General features: G+C 39.0%; 1 protein-coding gene across 3 annotated transcripts in view; it reads left to right on the top strand.

Annotated features, from left to right (window-relative positions):
- The window catches only part of LOC124789393 (mpv17-like protein), a 222,900-nt gene that overhangs the window by 192,140 nt on the left and 7,735 nt on the right, over positions 1-23,025 (top strand). For 2 of the 3 annotated variants that reach the window (XM_047256729.1, XM_047256727.1), the window contains exons 3-4: positions 13,500-13,612; positions 15,466-15,536. In XM_047256729.1, coding sequence (XP_047112685.1) covers positions 13,500-13,612; positions 15,466-15,536 — 184 coding nt within the window. Of the gene's footprint in view, positions 1-9,229; positions 9,322-13,499; positions 13,613-15,465; positions 15,537-23,025 lie in introns of all 3 variants that reach the window. The other variant, XM_047256728.1, reaches the window with a different exon arrangement.

Consider the following 23,025-nt stretch of genomic DNA (forward strand, 5'->3'; position numbering starts at 1 on the left):
TAGCTGATTCGCTTCGGCGCTTCTTAAAGACTAATTCAAGGACTGTGACTGAAACCCAAATAAACAGACAGTCGTGTCTTGATTTAGAATTATAGCAACAAACTAGGAATATTTTACTCATCGCAGAACTACTTTCTCTTCCTCTGTTTATCTAACTTATTTGCTTGTTGCTATCTCTGTATGCCTCTATCTCAGCGTCCCACTAACTGGTCTTCCTCCGCTCTTACCCTCTGTCTCTCGAACTATTCGTTTCACTCTTGTAAGTATTCCCCTAGCATGACCTCGTTTCGTCAAATCTGTCAGCATCGATTTACTTTCACAATACTCACGTTTTTGGTTTCACATTCATTCCATACAACAACAATTTCTCGAATCCTTTTTCAAAATATGTGCGAAGCATTTAAAACTTAGACGATTTTATTTCCGACATGCTTTTTGGAAGTCACTGAACTCCATGCACACCCTGCAGGTACAATGTTTCGGCGAAAAGTTGCAAGAACTGATGAATGACATCAAATTCCGCTGCAAAACGGTAATGTATTTTAATGGAAACATAGAATGAAAGCTAAAGATCACCATTTAGTGGCATACTTTCACTGTTGCACTAGATATCACAGATACAGTACACTGATGTAAGTTTGAGAGGAAAAAATTTTCCTTCCTGAAGGAACAAGCCATGACAAGGACCAAACGCGATTGGAGATTGCAAAGTAAAAAGTGTGCCATCGACAAGTAAGAATGCATCTGTTAGTGTGACATTAAATAACCGGTAGTGTGTTCTTTCCAGTTACTCTCTGTGATAGAAAATAAAATTTCAACAGCTGCAACAGTTTCATCATATTACCTTAAGCAACACTCAAATAATAACAGTCCCTGGCACATAGTGTTGGTGTTGTTCTACTCAAATGTCTGTCGTATGGTTACTGCACAAGGCAGAGAGACTGGAGTTGCCTCTACCTGAAACTTGAGCTAACAGGAATTACGCGGGCACCATCTGCGTAATTGGCGGAAGCAGTTTAATTAACGCTGTGACGTTGCAGGACCTCGTTTGCTAAACGTCAGCGTAGCTTCTGCTGCTGCTGCAGCTACTGGTAGCATGCGGCTTGGACGCCTATTAATTAGACAACCAGCGTCACAAGTGCAAACGCTATAAGCGACAAGTTCCTACAGTGTTTCCTCTGCGTGGAAATGCGGGGCGTCATTTATCTTTAAGTTTTCTTATGTTCCTTTATCCTCTTGTTAAACATTCCTAACGACTACGGAATAACAAATGCTTATAGGATAAAATTTCGACACTTCTACTTGTCTGGTCACGTAACAGACTCATAAAGAACGCCCTAAGCACCCACTACCCACATGCCATGAAGATATCTCATCAATGATTGTTTTTCCATGTTAAGCTTACTGCAAATAAAGAGTATTTTTCACCACTTGCGTTTCTCTTTTGTGTGTAAAGTATCTTATTAACATTTTGTAAGTACGACTGATAACTGTAAGCTTTTTTTATCTGTAAGGTCACGTAACATACTCATAAAATAGGCCCTAAGCATCCACTACCCACATACCGTAAAGATATCTTTTTGATCAACTGTTGGTTTTTCCATGTTAAGCTTACTTTGTTTCTTCGAAATTGGTATTAATAGGCCGAAAACAGTACTATTTAATAAAATTTTGCCTCTGTTGTATGTTATGAAGTCCTGCGCGTTTTCCTTCGTTGTTAGCGGCGGTTTAAATCGAAAAAAAATTTGTCATGAAAACAAACTTAACATCGGTTTTGTTTTTATAAACTGTACTATACTCAGCTTTGACTTCCAGACCGCAGATCTCGGCAAAAATTCAGTGATATTACTAATTCGTAGGTCTAATGAAATATTACTCAACAAAAATACATTTAAATCTGCGATCGTTGTTCTTGCGGCAATTTGAAAGGTGTTTCAGACTTTATGAAATCGTCTTTTCGGCTATGCTGTATGTTACGTAAGCACACTTTATTCGTTGCTACAATGGTAGTCGAATAGAGTTGGATCGTGTAAGAATGTCTTGGAAACTTTGAACGTTTTTGATAGGTCCTACACTAAACATAATATTCTGTTTAAAGTTACTATCTTAAAATGTGCTTTCCACACCACAATACAATTCAGAACGTAAGAACAGTACTTATAATGTGTAAACGATAAATAAACAGAATGGAAACAGCTCAAACTTTCTAAATAATAATGTACATACTGGCGAAGACACAGACTGACGGAACATGTTCGAACATAAACAGAACTGTATTCTGCATACGGCGGAACAAATTTCCAAAAATATTTGCATGTAAAAACGGAGGAACTATGTGCACCTATTAATTACAGCTCCCCATGTTGAGTATATACCGAGAGTTCAATGACGTGATATTAATTAAGGATGTCATCAGAATACAATAGACTGTTTAGCCCTCAAAAAATATACTAACGCGCCAACAGCAACAATATTCGTTACAGCTATATAAATAATGTAAAGACAGTGTTCAGTCAATGACACGTATCACGTATTCTTGGTAAAATATTCTATTTGTTCCCATATTTCACTATATCAAGTTTTACAAGGGAGTGATTTGTAACATTGAATGCATTGTTGCCTACGTGTTTTCCAGAGATATATTTAGTAAAGAATATGCTGTAAATTAATCTCAGCAACAAACTTAATCTACGTAGACAAAGGTTCCAAAGCACTTCGATCAAATCTTCCACGTAACAATGCCTATCCGGTAAAAAATCTTTCTTTCCTGATGACACTTATCCTACTTGGAGTTGTATAAACTTTCGAGTGTTTCGGCATTCAGCATAACACTCGAAAGTTTATACAACTCCAAATAACAAAAGTGTCACCAGGAAAAAAAGATTTTTTATCCGCCGCGGGAGTAGAACAATACTAGTCACAACTGCCACCACGAAAATTTCTATTAGACCTGAGAAATTTGTCTCACCAAGAAATAATATTGTGGAGCCGTATCTCAGCATAGTTTCAGCTGCAAAACCAGGAAGTCAACGTATTTATGTGATTGATTAACAAAGTTACTCAATTATATTGGCCCTTATTTGATGAGTTCTTTGTTTGCAAAGAGTCTACAGATATCTAGAAAACGTGACGAGATATTTAATTCGTAAAATCCATGTGTCTCATCTTAAGTATCAAATTCCAAATCACACAATTTTTTTGTTTGTCTGCTCTCAAATGCCATGATCTAACCATTAATTCTTTCATCATAGAAGTTTCTGTGCTTCATGTTTTGGTTTATAACTCGGTGCTGTATTTTTATTCTCGTCTCGTTTATTTATACCCTGTGTTTCTGTCGTTTGCACCTATTCTTTACTATCTTCATTGCCCTTCCTATTCACTAAGGTGCATCCCACGACATCTGTTTTCTCTGTACCTCTGGTCTGTTGTGGATATATCGTAGGAGTTAATCGTTGTTTCCCAACTGTGGTTTTCACAGCGCTACACAAGAAATTTCTCTTGCATTTGTTGTAAGTGTGGCACTTTGGGATCTAAGTATAAGAGAATAGTCCGTTTGTTTTGTTGTTAATATATGAAATTTCGTAGAAATATTCAAATTGTTTTGTTGAGGTACTTTAAGGAGGGAGTACAGCTCTCTATCGAGGTCATATTCATAATGAGCTAAAATCTAGACCAGGTAGTCTCGCTGTAAAGGGCGTCCCTAGAAACCGGAGACTCGAATTCCGGTCGGCCCATGTATTTCTTCAGGTTGCCTTTAACCGTTCACCTCTCAATCATTTGAAGATTCATCAAGACGAACACGTAGTTCGGATTCCACGTTAAACTATAGGAAAATACAGGTTCCCTTTCTCCAGTTGATCACTGGCACAGACTAAGGACATGCAAATCGCTGAAGTGGTGTCCAGTTGGATGCCCCGCACCAGCCCTTTTAAACACACGAAGTTTTTATTACTTGGCAATGTAAAGAGAGAGATGTGTTTTACTTGGAGGATAGTGTATCTCGGGACACGTGATGTTTCCTTGTCGGTGCTTCAGTGTAGTGGCCGATTTTGGAATCACATGAAGGAACACGCACTAGAGACCACCATAAGCAGTTTCTGGCATTTTCTATTGATTTTGTTGTATTGAGATATAAGATTGTGTTTTCCGCAGCGTTTGTAAGTATTACGAGTTCTACATATTTAAGTTATGTATAATACAGTCCATTAAAATTATTAGGAGGTTATTGTTAATTCTTCAGTAACAAAGTTTGATGGTGAGTAAAATTATACATACTTTTAAAACTTATTGCATAACATGTGGACGGACAAGCAATAATTCGACAGTCGTGTACCATTTTGCATCTCGATAAAAGGTTCTCTACCACGGAACAAGTGATATTTGCAAATGGAGTATCTTCAATGCATTAATAATTTCCCCTGTCCTGAGACTGGAAATTTGCATTACCGACCAAGAGCATATATTTAGAAACGTTTCCAACTTGTAACTGATTTCTGATAATACTTCTTCTTAATTTGATGACTCTCACTTGTTACTGATTTATAGTAGTGTAATAATGTAACATGTAGACTATTAAATACAGTACTGACAAGATTTTCTCGGTCGCTAGACATTTTACTTTGAATAGAATATTTGTTCCTGGGTTCCTCGGAACAAAGTTTCTCATTTGGAAAAACCTTACTTTTACGGAGTAATTTTTTTGGTTGCAGAAAATGACTGCAGCACATGTAAACGGAATACTGTCATATAAACAGTTCGAACTGCTGATTTTGTTTGACGCTGCAGCTGCTTTCTGAGTCGTTTAAGTCTCTGAAGATGTTCCCAGCATTGGAAGGCAAACTTTAAGCAGAGAATCATCCCATGGACCACGACCTAATGCCGATAAAACGAATCAGCAATAATAAAAATACATTAAACTTCTATTACACGGCTGGCTAGAGGCGAAAGTCGGAAAAATGTTGCAAGATTCAACAACCCCCTCCCCTTTATGAAAAGTATTATCATCGTTTGTAAAACGTCCAGATAATGTATTTTAGCGTTCGTCAATATCGTAGTCAAAACAAATACTAAAATAATGATCTATACTCTACACAGTAATGCGAGTCCTCTGATTATCTTACTGAGTACGGTGGTACTATAGATTCTCATCTGGGAGGAGTCTGGTTCGAACCCCATCCCGTCATCCAAATTTACGTTTTCCAAGGCTTCCCTATATCACTTACTATGTAGAATGGTTCATTTGAAATGTCCGCTGCCGCTTTCCTTACCCATCGTTCAGCAATCTATTCTGCCTCTAACGACTTCAACGACTGGCCGTTAAACTACAAATTTGTGCAGGCCTACATATGTAGGGAAATTAATTTTTATTTTACACTATGAGCTGCTAAAAACAAACCTGTATCTGCTGACAGTTTCAGTCTGCTTGTACGTCATCAGCCTGTATAGAAATGGAGAAAACAGCATGAGGCACATTTGACTATTTGGGTAGAAATGTAACAATAATCGTGAACATACGAAAACTGTCATAACACAAATGTGACATAAATAAATTACATCTTATCGCAAAAGAACACTTGTTAGTAGCATGCATGCCTCTGCCACGAGAGGGGATTCCATTGCAGTCACAGATGTCTGCAGTGTGAAGTCACCGTGTCTTGTGATGTGAATTTATCTTGTAAGTTGATAAATGAAAACTATATTTCATGTAAACTGAATTGTAAGCATAGCGTCTTAAAAATTAAGTGCTTTGAAAGAGTATTTTGCGAGCCGAAAATTATATTTAACATCAGCTGAACTGTGGGAATATTGCTTTACAAAGTAAGTGATTTGAAACTGTATTTACTGAGTCGAATTTCGTCTAAGTGAAAGATGATTCAATATATGTTTCCAAGTGGATGTTCAGAGAGCAAGAACAAATTCCATCCTTAATTTCTAGATATGTGAAACTCTTCAGTTTCATGATATGACAAACTCACTATTCATTCTGTAACGTAGTATAATAGCTTCCCTTGCTATCGGTGATGTACAGATACCTATTTTTATACTCGTTCAGCATCAGAAAAGAAACATAGTTACATACTAGACCAAAAAAATTTGCTGTAAGTCCTGAGTTGATCCTTGTGCCAAGGTTTTTCGTGGTTTGTAGCTGTCCATAGCCAGTTATGGTTTCAACTTGTGGGTACATAATGTCATGATCTTTCTTGCATCGGCCAACATCCATCCTCAGTCGGATTTTACAATGGTTGAAGGCCGAAGCCCGAAAAGTTGGGTTCACTCTGCGTGTTTTTCAGATCTTCATCTACTAATTTCTTGGGACCAAGTTATCTAATCTCTAGTCTATTTCCGCTGGCAGCGATCTGGATGTGAGGCGGTTAGTGATTTAAGGATCGGAGTTGTTCTCTATCTTGTGCTCTAAAACCAGAGATTCGTCAAGTGTTGAGTGTAGAACCGTTCGACGTGGATTTCTTGGTATGGGGACTGCCCTGCGAGATCAGTCGAGAGAAACGGTGTGCCTATTACGTGTCTACTCCGAGAAAGAAAAGTTTAAAACGAAAGCCTTCCTGTCGCCATTAATAAGGTGATCGGAAGAGCTGATGCAGCTCTGAATATAGATTACAACATTAGTGTAAAGATGGGCAAGAGAGATCGAAAAATCATCATCACTGTAAAAACGCTATACGTTTAAGCGGATTAACAAGATACATTCATCTCCTGAGAATACATTACTTCGTCATTTTTATGATTTTATAGCAGAAAGTAACATTCAACATACAGCCAACTACTAGTCACCCATATCAAAGCAGTTCTTTCCCAAGGCAGTCGCACGCCTTTATTTGAAGTTCCCATTATGGACAATTTTCTGGCCGTAAGGTCACCATACTAATAAGAGACTCGTCAGAATGAAGCAACCTGTTTCCTGTAATGAAACGCAATGAGCGGCAGGTTAACTCTTGACACGTGAGCTAATGGCACACTATGCATCACATTTAACTAAAAGCATTTCACGTTAGAGGCTACTGACATTATTACTGAAACGGCCTGCTGGATTTCTTCGTTGACATCGAATGACTAGCCCACTTTCGAATTGTCCGTGCACTCCTGTTGGACTCAATCTGCCATTACTGCATCTCTGCTGACAACACAGTGTTCCCCGTCTTTTTTTTTTATACTCATGAGAGGCTTCTCGTGACATCTAGTGATCACTTCCACTTTACATAGGAGTGTCCTGATCCTTCTGATCAGACAGTGTACAGCTCGCGCGGGATGCCCTGGCCGATGCGCAGTGACCAAAAAATGGTTGAAATGGCTCTAAGCACTATGGGACTTAACATCTGAGATCACCAGTCCCCTAGAACTTAGAACTACTTAAACCTAACTAACTTAAGGACATCACACACATCCATGCTCGAGGCAGGATTCGAACCTGCGACCGCAGCAGCCTCGTGGTTCCGGACTAAAGCGCCTAGAACCATTCGGTCACAACGGCCGGCAAGCGGTGACCAGTTTTGGTCCAAAGCGCTGGGCGAGTTCATTCGTTTGTTCGGAAGGGGAGGTCGATAAGTGTTTCCCACCTTTCGGCCGGTCAGTGATGACAGAATCGGGGCGCGCTCCCTGCAGTCTTTCTCAAACAGTTTATGGAAACTATTCGGTAAAAAAATTCATTTTTGCTTTACTTACAGCTTTATATCTCAGGTTCATGTTGTGCCCATCATTTTGTTAATGGTCATAGCCATTACGTGAAAGCAAGACACTGAACGAAATTCGGAAAAGTGTGCAACGCCAGCGATAAAGCTGGAGAGAAATATCCGCAACATTCCTCATATTTCATAAACGGTTTCAGATATGGAAATGAGATTTTAGCAAATGATATTATGCAAAGGTATTTTACCATATCATTATTATATAAAACTTCATTATCTACCATGATAATCTAATTGCTACAGACTTTTCTGGTCAAAGAATTTTTAAGGGCCGTCGATAGCTGGTGAAACGAGAAATGCTATGGGTTATGGAACAAAATAAGTGAAGACATTAGACTTTTTTTCGTACCGAGGAGGTGTTTTCTCATAAGTTACCGACTTTGCCTCAGTTCCTCACTTAATGAATTTAATAACACAGAGTTTCATATTTCTCTCGCAGCTGTGTCTCCGCAGCGTGTTATTGAGGTAGGACAGTGAAAACTTCGCTGTGTTTTGGCACAAGAAGCAAAAAACAAAAAACGAACATCTAAACCTTTATCTTCGAGCTCTGATTTCTCTTATTTTATTTCGATGATCATTCCTACCTATGTAGGTTGGGCTCAACAAAATATTTTCTCATTCGGAAGAGCAAGTTGGTGACTGAAATTCCGTAAACAGATCTCGCCGTGACGAAAAACGTCTTTGCTTTAATGACTTCCATCCCAACTCGCGTATCATATGTGCCACACTCTCTCCCCTATTACGTGATAATACAAAGCGAGCTGCCCTTTTTTGCACCCTTTCGATGTCCTCCGTCAATCCCACCTGGTAAGGATCCCACACCGCGCAGCAATATTCGAACAGAGGACGAACGAGCGTAGTGTAAGCTGTCTCTTTAGTGGAGTTGTTGCATCTTGTAAGTGTCCTGCTAATGAAACGCAACCTTTGGCTCGCCTTCCCCACAATACTATCTATGTGGTCTTTTCAACTGAAGTTGTTCGTAATTACGCAGGTACTTAGTTGAATTTACAGCCTTGAGAATTGTACTATTTATCGAGTAATCGAATTCCAACGGATTTCTTTTGGAACTCATGTAGATCACCTCACACTTTTCGTTATTTAGCGTCAACTGCCACCTGCCACACCATACAGCAATCTTTTTTAAATCGCTTTGCAACTGATACTGGTTTTCGGATGACCGTACTAGACGGTAAACCACAGCATCATCTGCGAACAACCTAAGAGAACTGCTCAGATTGTCACCCAGGTCATTTATATAGATCAGGAACAGCCGAGGTCCCAGAACGCTTCCCTGGGGAACACCTGATATCACTTCAGTTTTGCTCGATGATTTTCCGTCTATTACTATAAACACGCAGCTTCTTGTGTTGCCCATAGTTTGATAACCAGGTAGGAATCCGAAAGTCATAGTGCCTGCACAGTGGCTATATTCGTGTACAGCAGATTTTTGGCCGTAAACCTGCGGTGAATGAGAAGAACAACCAGTAAGTGGTGGCAGGTGCGGTGGTCACGTGCGTGTATTGTTGCAGGAGAAGGGCGAGCCGCGGCCGTACGACCTGCGCTCCATCGGCCACTATGGCGTGCTGGGGCTCGGCTTCTACCCGCAGGTCTACTACTACTGGTGCGTCGCAGCCGACACTCACCAGCATGTCTGCTGCACGGTAGCGCTGAGCTGGCCTCCTCACCAAGACCCGGCTGCTTATTTTACTAGTTTTCCATCACTGTTGTTCATAAACGTTTCTTATTACCATATTTTCAGTTTATCTGCTTGTGACTGCAGTATTATGGCACGTGTCTGCTTCTGAGCGTAGCTAGGTGGCAATGCTAGCTACTGTGCTACACACGTAGATTGCAAGTAGTTTCATTTCGTACTTAACAATCCTACAGAATGCATCTTATGTTCCCGTTGCTAGCCAGTTTTTATAACCGAGCAGCAGTGTAAGAACTGACTTGTTATTGCTAAATTTAATTCCTTTTATCTGGTCTTGTTTCGTGTGGTTACATATATTGCTTCAAATTTTCTGTTGCTCAGTGGCTCTATCACGATTAATTTCATTAACTGAATGGCGATATTTGTTCTACATTTTTGTTCTCAGCGCTTGTTTTGGACGTTATCATCTTTTTTTTAATTTCTTTAATTTTTTTACCAGTACCAATATGCTATTTTCTTCATTTCTTCAGTGTACAATTTTATGCTAGATTTCTCACAACCTGACACAAGTCGCGTACGCTGTTTTTCAGTCAATACTTGTCTTCGAATATTAAATGTCAACTATGAGTGATTAAACTTTTAAAATTTTTTTAGGTTAATTCTGTATCTGTGACAGAACATCATTTCAATCTGTGGACAATGTCATTCATTTAAATGTTTAAAAAATGTTACGCCATAGCAGTACGATCCGAAAATCCTTCTACATGCAACAGACAGTGCGGCGACTATAGCTGTTATGGAATACGTGAAATGTATTCGCAAGGGTTATCATTGACCGTATAATCGAATGATGACAATGAAACTTAGCATCGGACAGGGACTCAAACCTGGATTTCCCGCTTATCTAAATAAGCCGAAAAAACTGGTTCGAGACACAACCCGGCACCAAGTTTCATTGTCATCGTTGCATTATGCAACTGACGGAATTCCGTATTCGTAAATGCGAATACATTTCATGTATTATAAAATGTTGTTCATACAGGGCCGCCTTATATAACAGCTTTATTGTTATTACTCATTCCCATATCTGTGTTGCTGAATTCGTCACTATTTTCCTGATTTCATTTGGACTTTCCAGCACATAAACTCTTTTGGGTGACCGTCCTTTTCTAAGAAGTTCTTTATTCGTTTAAAGCCCCTAAAACAAATATTACTCTAAGTTGTGCTCACGGCTGTTGTGAAAAATGTTATCTACAGTGGATTCACTTGTCTTCAATCCAAGCTGTTCCTCTCCTATGAAACTGATTTCAACTCTTTCACCACCTAGGGGCGTATATTTCTAACGATAGGTTTCAGAGAATCGATGGGACGTTGCTGCATCTTATCGTTGCGTATTCGTACAATGTTCCAATTTATTTCTGCCAAAACCGTTTCACACCTTATCACAAGTGATTATTCTCAAAATATCTATCATAAATCAGAATATAATATGATCACTCATTTAACACGTCCCGACAGCTGCGCGCGTTAGCGCACCGCTTCCAGGATTCAGGGAGTCGCGCCGGCTCTTATCGAAACCGCGCTCCGAATTAACTACGAGGCCTGATGTGCTGGCAAGCAATTCGAACAGGTTCTGACGCTTTCGCGTGTATAACACTAGACGCTAATAGATCAGGTACACGTTCAAAAAAAATCAAATGTGTGTGAAATCTTACGGGACTTAACTGCTAAGGTCATCAGTCCCTAAGCTAACACACTACTTAACCTAAATTGTCCTAAGGACAAACACACACACCCATGCCCGAGGGAGGACTCGAACCTCCGCCGGGACAAGCCGCACAGTCCATGATTGCAGTGCTCTAGACCGCTCGGCTAATCCCGCGCGACTCAGGTACACTATTTCCTTCCTAGCCATGTATAGAATAGCATTTTGGCCCTGCGTAGACACTGGATAAGCCCAGGAAAAAGAAGAAAAAGTATCATCATTTACTTCATTACCACTGAGACGTGTAGAACTCACCTCAAAACACCAGGGGGACACGTCTGGAAAACGAAAGGGTGAGAAATATGTTTTCCCTATTGCTGCAGGTGACGACGATATTAATTAAAATAACCGTACATTAATGTCTTTCACTCCAGAAAACGGTTAAAATTGAAAGCCGGCGGGGGGGGGGGGGGGGGGGGGGGGAGAGAGAGAGAGAGAGAGAGAGAGAGAGAGAGAGTTTTATTTGCTGTTACGGCGAACGTGCGGTGTAAGTACCGTATCTGGTGTTGAGCGGGAAGCACTTACTGCTAAGCAGGCGGCAGTCACTGCAAGACGTATAGGCACGTAGCTCGGACAATGTCATGTGGCGTACCGTCTTTGATTAAGAGTAACCTATTCGAGCCATGACTTTAAAAGAAGTCCAAGAATAACGTCGAACCATTCAGCATTGCAGACTGTCGTGTGAGATGTTTTATTATTCACGTGGGTTTTATCACATTTGGTAAACTTGTAATACTCCTAGTTCACCGTTTTGGACTGTGGTAAGTCATAATCGGAACTAATATCCAGCTACACGTCAACCAGTTGGCTAGCTCCTGTGGGAAATTAAGTTAGCAAAATGGACGCTAAGTATCTATTTGATTTGTTACATCTCGTAAGAAGATACTTTTTCTGATGATGTCTCATGAGAGTCGAAATCGGTACGTTACAAGTACGTCAAATGTGACCAAGAAAATTATGAATAAAAAAGTTTTTTTTTAATAGACCCGTCTTTTGACAAAGTCAAATTTCAGTTTGAAGTCAAAGGCAACTGCTTACACAGTTGTGTACAAACTCTCTGAGACCTTTCGTTACTGATCGAATTTAAGAATTTAAAATGCTGTCGTAATATACTTCTTCTTCCGCTTCTTTGTCCTGAACTGATCACGTACCTTGACGGGATCGGCACGTTAGTTTGGTTTCGGCAAAGTTAGTGGTAGGTAGGGTGGCCGGAAGCCCTTCTTGTCAGCACTCCAGTGTACATCATCCACGAAAGCCCTTATGGATGTTTGCTAGCAAAGATTTACAATGTGGAGTAATCTTTGATATAGTAGGATTCCACTACACTTGAGAACTTCTATTTTTAATCTTGTCTTCGTCAGCGATCTAACGATTTTGAGGGAAATGTTTGTTGAAAACGTACTGAAATGCAAGGAGACAGGAGTAGGCTAAACAGAACATATCAGTAAATTTAAATATCATACGCGAATCAAGCTAGAGAGTGAAGTAGATCATTATCGTCTTCCTTCGAAGCATTAGGCCACTGCCTGTTTCGAACTCACAAATAAAACCATTCACATCTTTTCCGAGATCTCCCAGTGCCTGTTTTCCCATCTATGACTTGGCATTGCCAAGAGCTGCTGTCTTCAATTTTCACGATACTGTTTTTTTTCATTCACATTCAAAATATTTAAGTCTGCTCAATTATCTTCATTTCTAAATACATCTATTCTCGTAGAGCGCTTCGTCCTCGTCCGGAACGTCACCTCTGCTATTTGAATTTTTTAAATTTTTTTATTTGTTTATTTACTTGTGGAAGATCAGACTTTGCTTACGTACGATAAGACAGGGGCTGTTATCACTTAATAAGATTTCATGGTGGTCTCTTTTTGCATGTAATGGGCCAATATACTGCTAATGGTACCACAGAAAGCTTCTAACTTCTGTATTTTATTTTCAAAATTGTTGTGAAAATCAAATCTTGTATCGTAGACTAAGTAAGAGATTCGAGAGACTTTTTCTGAAACAGAATTATCTGAAATAATTTTTTTGTGACTGGATATTTTCCCTGGAATTCCGTTTTTTCGTTTTATTACTAGAAACTTTTAAATTGTTTTCCTTGTACATTTTGTTCAGCTGATGTACTGATCTTTGGAGTTCATCTTCATTCTTTTGAATAATGACGATATCATCTGCAAACAGAAGCACATTCAGGTACTCTCATCATTCGATACCTCAATTCCTTTATTTACTTTACGTTTCTATTTATGAAGCATGAAGTCAATGTAAACATTTAAAAAAAGCTGAAGTCAGAAAGGACTAGTGAAGAGAAACGCTAGTGCGGCAGTGAAGTGGTGGACTCTGTCGCGTTGTGGTGAGACAGGGTTTGGTGTGCTGCCGACAGGTACCGCTGGCTGGACCGGCGCTTCGTGGGCACGGCGGCGGCCACGGTGCTCAAGAAGATGCTGCTGGACCAGTTCGTGCTCACGCCGCCCCTGCTTGTCGCCTTCTACGTCAGTGAGTACTCCTTCACGCATCTCGCACACCGACAGCTATAACGATATGTTTACGTAATGTGTATACATAAACATACAGTTATAAATGTCCCTGTTCGGGCGTCAATTATAACGATATGTTTACGTTATGTGTATACACAAACATACAGTTATAAATGTCCCCGTTCGTAGTCGCTAATTACAACAATATCTTTACTTTTGTGCTGTAACATATAGCTATAATCAGCGGTGGAAATATATTTGCGAACGCCGACCGTGTGCGGCTGTTTCTTGTTGGATCGTCTGATCAGTCGGAAGTTGCATTGCAGAGGAAAGTAAATGCCTATTCAAAATATAATTATTTTGGGATAGCTCAACATGAATTTCCTAAGGGACCGTAGTTTATCGTGCATTTACCAGTAGAATATGGCGCGGAGAAAATATTTCGCCGCACGCAACTTCCGTCCGATCTCGACGAAAGAATTCGTGACTTTGAACTCTCTATTTGGCAGAAACATAAAGAAAATTAAATAACTTCGTGAAGGAGTGAGACATATACTCTATATTAAATAAATAGTCCATACACCGGTTCCATTTAACTCTGAATTTATGGCAATTAATAGATGAACTAACATTGCAATGAAGGATTTAACATGGATGCCGTTCTGACTGGCACTTCTCTTCTCGCAATGAAAATAATTCCTTTGACGTTTTCACATACACGTCGCACAATAAATCTACTGCTATGCAGTATTGCACTTTCAGTATTGCACTTTTACTTTACACTAAAATAATATTATTTTTAATGATAATAATACGGCGGCAAGACATGCGCGTCTGACACAAGTTACAAGAAACAAGAGCAAAATGAGTGACTATTCATCGACAATACCTCGTACATCAAAAAAATGTGTAAAAGTGTTCTTCTTCGGTCCGTTTTTCGCGCCGCGGTTTTCAAAGTCAATAACTCACTGCATCTCTGACGGCGCTTCGTCAATAAACAAGTTGCGTCACAGGTCGTTCACCTTTTACATTCTCGCAATATTATTTGCTAACTGTAGCTGTTGCCGAGCGACTGCTCGATTAGTGAATGATTTAAAATGATAAGGCAATCACATAATGTTACACAGCCTTGTGGTGATTACACAATTAGAGGGTGATAAAAACTTTAAAACAACTTTCCTCTCAACCCACCAAGTTTCATTTCGTTTCCTCCTCCCCTCCTGGGTGTTTCACTTTTTTTTAGTCATGTAGTGTACGTGTGTTGATCACACATGGCGTGTTAGAGGCGTTGCACATTAAAAAGAAACCTTTTTGAATCGTTACACTGTAACAACCACACGTTCACGCGTTTTGTTGCGCTATTTAAGTGGATTTGGGCGTTTCTGCAACGTCACTATAATATTTAACTATGATAAATTGAACTTCTTCCACACCCTTCAAATCAGCTGCCCGCCAACAATTCTCACTGTATTCGAGTCCCACTCCACCCTAATCAGTCGTTCACAAACTTCTATCCCAAATACATAGCAATTATTTTGTTTTCCGTATTAAATAATTTTAGAAAATATTCTTTCTAGCATCCCACATGTGAAACGTTAAATTACTTCGCATCTCTTGAAACAGTAAAAGTAGCTCACTGGAAAATAGTCTTAAGAGCTGTATGTCCACATAGTAACTCCTACTTGCTTGTCAATTAACTGCATTCTCTGATCAGCACTTTATCATTGTCAGTCAGATTTTACCTCTACTCTTACTTACTCTTGTCGAAAGCAGCAATAAATTATAAAATCTACGTCAGATTTGACAAATATTTTGACAGACGACCTGCCACTCGGAGCACCTGACCTGAAGGGGCCACCTTCACTGTTTCAGGTATGAGCCTCATGGAAAGGAAGAAGGATCTGTTTGAAGAATGCAGGAACAAACTGGTGCCAACGTTCAAGGTATGCAACTCCACTATCGTCTCCTACTCGCTTCTCACTGAAATTTTTTTGAAGATTCTGTCTTATTTTTTAACTGTTCCCCATGACTGTTCCTTTGCTGTTCTATTTTTTACTTGAAACACAGACCATTTGTAGAAAACCAATATCCATACATTAAGCATATCATCTACAAGATGAAGCCTATGTAGTTATGTCATATTAGGCCTATCTACAATGTCCCCTATCGTATTAGAATTTAGTATAACATTTTTTATCGTCTGTAATTAGATGTGTGTTAAATGAGAAGTCATTTAGGTGTATGAGAAACAGCAGTGGTTGTAGTAGTGTACCTTACAGAACTACATTGTTTGCCCCACTCAGAAAATATCTCCTGTCTTCAATTGTTGCTTTGTACAAAACAAATTTTTGTATTCTTTTTGTTAAATATAGTGTGAGTCATTTGTTAATTACACAAGTAGTTATGTAAAAGCATTTTATCCATCTTCAGCAAGCATATTTCTGTTTGTTGATATAACAAGCAACCGGTTGCACATAAAAAATTTTATTTCCTTTACCGGTGCCTGAAACCAGTAATGGGAGTAAAATATCTTTTGTACAACTGGTTGCTGATGGTTTCAACCAATTCCGTAAAAACTGAGTTTTTCTAACGTAACATTCTGATTCACACAAGAAAAGGTGTCGGACAGATCACAGAGAATAACAGGTCGAGCCTTGTACAAAACCATTCTAAAATTCAAATTACGATTTACTTGGTGTATTGTTATCGCAAAAGTGGAACACTATGCGAAAGGATATTACTTTCTTAAAAAAAATAGATATCAACAGTAAAACAGTTTGGTAATTATTGATATAATTCCAATTACCTTTCTTATTTATTGTTTATTATCTATTGCCTATTTTAACCACCCGAAAGATGCCCTGATTTAGCGATACATTCAACATTTCACAATGGGTGGAACTTACGACAACAACCTTTCTGTGTCTAGTTGGCAATACGACAAGCTGTAAAAGCTTTTATTTTTGAGAGAGTTTATTTTTTATTTTAACTTCAAATTATGAAGTGGATTTGAGTGCACCCTCGCTTAATTTTATCGTGGTTTCTTTCTCAGCACACATCATGAATTTTCAGCTGAACCAATTACCTCTGCTGCATTTAAGAAATGACTCTTAAGAACAGCTATTTCCTGAGACATGGATTTATAAATTTTCCTTTCATATCAGCAGAGATGTTAACTTGTTCTGTGGGCTGTTCTTTATGCTTGCTTCTAGACTTTTTAGTAACTTACTTTCACACATCTGAGTATTTTTGAGAAAGCGCAAGATAACCATGATCGTTACTTGTTCTTTTCAACATATAAATTTTGTTACAATATACTCAAGTAACACTAGACATGCTAGGTTTTTTGTAAGGCTTTTCAACTTCAGTCTAGGCTTAATTAGTTTATTTGGAAACAAATTAAAAATTTGTGATAACGAATCACAGAATAAGTTAAACCTGACATTGGCACTTTGTGTCTCGAAATCCAGTCTTGCTTTTCAATGTAGTTTTTGTACTGGAATCTTTAATTATCCTAAACTGATGCTATAGTGGAATCTTACTATTTTACGACAAAAGGTTCTTTATCTTAATTAGCTACCATTCTTCAAGCACCACACAAACTGACCTTAATTACTACGCTTTACTGCGTTCCAGAAGACATAGACCTAGTCCCACAATGGTGATATCAGTTGTAACATTTCAAACCAAAATAATTTTTCCCACTATAAGGTGCAAGTTTCTGGTTCGATTGCCATTGGTGAAAGTGCATAGGTGACGTTACAACTTACGTTTTTATGTCAGTAAATTTTCTGTTTAATGCCTCTGTGACAACTTATTCAGAGTGGTCCACACCTTTTACCATTGGCCTATGCTTATGTCACCATACACAAACTGTCTTCAGAATTACGGACTTTGTTGAGTAAACACTGCATCATGAGTATCATTCAAAACACACATCCATACAACGCTGCATTCCTAGCAGATCATAAGATATACTCTGACACTCTTAAATCTTATGTCGATATTAGACCATTAAATAACATATAACGTGCTTGGCTGAAGTATTATTTGGGAATTCAGTACTGAGAGAGTACTGAGAGATACAATCATTGTTTTAGGGGCTTTATAAAGCTCGTAAGTAATGAATCACGACAAAGGAGTTGTACACAGACCTAAGTAAATATCCCATACCACCCGTTATATGTGTATGTAAGTTATGTTGTACTTCAAATTCTATTGACCCTTGAATTATCAAACTAACACAAACAGAATTCTAGGAGATTGTCTAAAACAAGAATGTCTGCTATTTAATTAGATCATCTAATTATTACTGCAAGTTTTACAGGGATACAATATTTGCCTTTTAGACACAGAATAACAGATCTAAGAATAAGTCCTAAACCAGCGCAAAAATACTCCTGTCGGAGCATAAAAAAGGTGAATGTGTTTCTCTTCAAAGACTCTGACAGAACGAGGCTGAGGCAGGTGGTTCACACTTTTCTGTCAGCCTTTTAAAGAGGAACATATTCGTCATTCTCGTATTCTGACAGGGACATTTTTTTGCTGGTTCCCTTCCTTTCCTGTTACAGCAAAGTGTGCTGCTTGTGTGATACAAACTTCAGAGGTCAGTAAAGTTTTGACGATATATACACTTAGACAGATTTATATTCCCTGACAAATTTCTATACTCTGAGGCACATAAACAACCAACAAGCTCGCATAATATAATGTTAAGGCAAGATCGTCTGCTTTATATTTTTTTCTGGATGCTTTGCTAATCGATCGCAGTTCATCGAAAACGCCCGGATTATGATTTGTATCTTAAAAGCGCAAAAAATGTTATCAGAAATATTTTACCTAGTTCGCAGTCTTTATAGTTACACGTAATTTCTGGCAGTCATTTTTAAGTTTTTTCAGCCATGTTAAGAGACTGTTTAGCTCATTTATTGTCACTGCAATACCACTTTGGACGCATTTGAATAGGCGGGAAATGCCCACTATACAGCGATAGCGTGTCATAAAGTTTTGTCACGAAAAAATGCTGAGCAAAAACGTAGTTTGGTGACCTCAGACACTTAAAATGACCATACAACATTTGCCATGTGTTTATTGTGTCAGTTAACACTACATTTGTGTCTCAGACCGGGTATTGTGCATCTATCTTACGTGCTTAAAGTATGGTAACTTCGAACCTGTGGATCTCGGCAAAGGATAATGACACTGAAAAAAAATTCATTGTTCCCCGATTATCATCTCAAGAACATTTGCTAAAAATTTCGACGATTTGCCATGAATAGAAATTATACAAATTGCCATCCCCACACTTGGTGCTTCTGGTACACAAAAATTGTGCTTTTTTCGGATTTATCTCGATTACAGATACAGATTTTCGAAAACAGGAAAATGGCGTTTCTAGATGAATTTCTAAGGAACATACAGTTAAAATTTGAGCCACTTTCTGTGGTTAATTATTTAGAAAATTACAACCCAAGGTGCAAAAACGGCTAATAAGAGGGTTTTGCGGTTTTCTGCATACGTACGGTAACTTTGAATCTTTGGATCCAGTAACGGATAACGATACCGAAAAAATGTTCAAAGTTCCCCATGAATCTCATTCTGAAAATATACAGCAAAAATTTCGACGATCTGCCATGAATAGAAATTATACAAGAGCGATCCCCGCAACTGATACTTTTCGCACCCAAAAATCATGCATTTTCATGTTTTGATAACCATGCAGAATTTCGAAAAGGGGAAAATATCCTTCCTACATTAAAGTCTAAATAATGTACAGTTAAAATTTTAGCCATTGTCTGTGGTTAGTTATTTAGACAATTATCGTCCAGTGTGCAAAAACGGGTAAAAGCTGGTTTTTTTCGCGAATTTGAACTTCTGCATCACGGTAATGGATAACGATATCGAAACAAATTTTCGAAATTCCCAGAAAATATCATCTTAATACCATGTGGCAAACAATTCGACATTCTGTCAGGAATAGAAATTACAAAAATTGTCACCCTCACAATTGGTACTTTTGGTGCTCAAAAAAACAGTTTTTACGAGTTATCTTACGAAACGCCAATGAACAAATGATGCTTTTAAAAAGTGCCTAGATCCACCGTACACCACACCTAATGCAAAGGAACCAACCGATTTGTTCCACTTGCCTCGGCTGGGGGAAGTGTGTGATGTTTAAATTTTGATTGCATCTACATCTACGTGATTACTCTGCTATTCACAATAAAGTGCCTGGCAGAGGGTTCAATGAACCACCTTCAAGCTGTCTCTCTACCGTTCCACGGCACGCGGAAGAAACGAGCACTTAAATTTTTCTGTGCGAGCCCTGCTTTCTCTTATTTTATCGTGATGATCATTTCGCCCTATGTAGGTGGGTGCCAACAGAATGTTTTTGCAATCGGAGGACAGTTACAGTATGCACATTCCTCCGATAGGAATACAAATTAATCACATTTTCACGAGCGGCTTTTTGAAACATACTGGTACCTTGCATTGTCGTGCATGGACCGATTCGTACTGGTAACACGGTTTAGCACACATTCTCTTCCTCTATGATAGCCAACCGGTAAGGTAAGGGGGGTTGTTGTAGAACTTGCTTCTTTTTAGTACAACGAAAAACCAGTCCAAAGTTTCGGGCTGAGACCCATTTTCAAATCATCATAACATAACCAAAATGGAATTTCCGAATATGTGAAAACCATGTCAAAGACGTTAGCGCTGTAACTGTTCGTTTCTTGTTTCTGACGCGGAAATACCATTTTTGACTAGGTTACGATGATTTGAAAATGGGTCTCGGCCCGAAACCGGTCATCGAATGAATAAAAAAAAGTAAAATTTATAACTCTGGTTTGGTTTTTCTTTGTACTGATTAAGAGAACGTGCTGACCCACGGCTGCTCCAGCATGCTGGAAGTTCGTGCTTCTTTGTAGCCAATTCATAGTAAAATGGGAGTGACTCATCAGGATACTTATCTGGGAATATCTGGGAGGGAATTTACAGTTGTAGCATCTTCGTGGGGTGCAGGCTAAGACTTGTCCCTGTTCTTAGTAGTAGGAGCCGTGGGTTCGAATGGCTTTGAGCACTAAGGGACTTAACATCTGAGGTCATCAGTCCCCTAGCACCTAGAACTACTTAAACCTAACTAACCTATGGACATCACACACATCCATGGCCGAGGCAGGATGCGAATCTGCAACCGTAGCGGTCGCGCGGTTTCACACTGACGTGCCTAGAACCGCTCGGTCACAACGGCCGGCAGGACTCGGGGCACTGGACGTCACTAAGCAGGTGTTTATAATTCAGTGGCTCCTGAGCTCCTTGGCGTTCCTATTCCACAGATAGGTCATGCCCTTTTCAGTGCTTAAAATTTGAGTTTTAACGTGCAGACGGAATGATAGAAAGATCGGCATCGATAAACCTTCCTCTATTGGTTTCGCCCAGTGCTCGTTGGACTCCAATTTAGTGTAACGTAGCGGAGAGTCAACTAAATTGTACCATTTTCGATGCTTTATTTATTGTAGTCCAAACAATAAGTTATATTATTTAAACAATGCCATACTCAACTGCAGGACGTTCTTGGCATCTGATTCAAAGAATGGAAATTCTGAGTGAAATAAATACACTAAATTCAATTTTTTAAGCACCTGCGAGTTTTGCTAATTATGAATCCGGTTTCCTAATTTATACTAGCGGATGCATGAACTCTACAACCCTTATAAACTATGTCCTGAACATGTGTACTAGCCTAACTTTAAGGAAATGTTCTGTATTTTAGTTCTTACATCGCTGTTTACAGGCATTTAAATATAAATTTTTCACTCTTTTTCCCCAACGCTGCACACTTTACGTGATCCACATTTCTCATTTCACATTGCTGATTACTTCTTCCATTCCATCCATCTTCCTCACACAACTCTCTGTACCATTCCTTTGTTTGTCGAATGAGTTTATTTGGTGGATTTCTTGTACACGGCAAAATACCTCCTTTAGACAGGCGAAGCTGTAACTGTAGATTTCTTCCACTTTGCATCGATTAGCTTTTCTTTAAAGAATGGACTGCCCCTTAGCTTACAGGCTCCTTGGCTACGCCTTGTAAGTTTTAAGCTTCCATAATTTCGCTCTGGTTCGGTGATATTTCTTGGATGAACATCTTCACCACACCTTATTCCTGTCATGCCCGCTTCTGGACTGGAGTATTGGGCAATGTTTCCTTCTGCAACGCTGAAACCACGTTTTCTTACGTACGATTTGCTCTAACCGAACGTCCTCTCTTCAAATGCAGGAATATGCTCTTCCAATTCGATTTCAGCTTCGTTGGGAAACAATTTATTGCGACCAAAAATTTTTATATACCAGTTTACCTCTTTGTTTTTATTTCCAATGTGCCTCTTGATTCTTGTCTTAGGCACATTTTACATGCGTGCACATTCATTTACTCAAAGATGCCCATTTAGATATGCTGTTTCAGCTAAACGCAATTCATCTGTGCTCCACTTTTCATAAGGTCTTTCTGCGCCATAGTGTAGTACAAAGTAATTGTTTAATTAGTAATTTACAATAAAGAATACATTAGAAAATTCCATGCATCGCTTCTAAACATTATTTTGCGCTAATAATGCTAAATGCATTTTTAAAGCTCGCTATACGAAACAGTTTCCCAAATCGTACCTATACAATATCGGAAACTTCTAGTCTGTATTTTCGCTTTGTCAGTATCGTACAAACGAACTATGAAGAATACGGTTCCATGAGTGTGTGAGAATTAAGATTATTTCGTGCATATTTACACGAAAATAACATATTATGTTGCCACTTACGCTATAACAGTAGTTCTCTTCGCTACGTACACAAAAAGTTATATGAATACTGCAACAAAATAAACGCTGCCTCTGACGATCAGTTCCTCAACGCTCACAGCTAACAGCTAACAATACGGTTCCAAGAAACAGGCTGACCTCGATGTCGGGTAGTACATTAGTGTCCAAATGTTGAGCACAATCACGGAAACATGGAAACGAGAAGAGAAAAGGTGATCAGTCACCCAAAATCACCGTAAAAACAATCTAAGAAAAAAGAAAAAAATACAGGAAGCACCACAGGGTATTATCCGAATGATAGGAAAATCGGTAGATGTCATGTTCATGTACAAACAAAGTATTATAGTTTCCGAAAAATTGAATGATTTATCAAGAGAAAGAGCTTCACAAATTGAGCAAATCAATAACACGTTGGTCCACGTCTGACCCTTATGCAAACCGTTATTCGGGTTGACAATGATTGCTAAAGTTGTTAGGTGTCCCCCCTGAAGGATGTCGTGCCAAATTCTGTACAACTGGCGCATTATATTGTCAAAATCACGAGCTGGTTGCAGGGCCTTGCCCATAATGCTACACACGTTCTCAATTGAGAGAGATCCGGCGACCTTGCTAGCAA

This window comes from Schistocerca piceifrons, chromosome 3 (assembly GCF_021461385.2).
Source record: "Schistocerca piceifrons isolate TAMUIC-IGC-003096 chromosome 3, iqSchPice1.1, whole genome shotgun sequence".
In the NCBI taxonomy this organism is placed as follows: Eukaryota; Metazoa; Arthropoda; class Insecta; order Orthoptera; family Acrididae; genus Schistocerca; species Schistocerca piceifrons.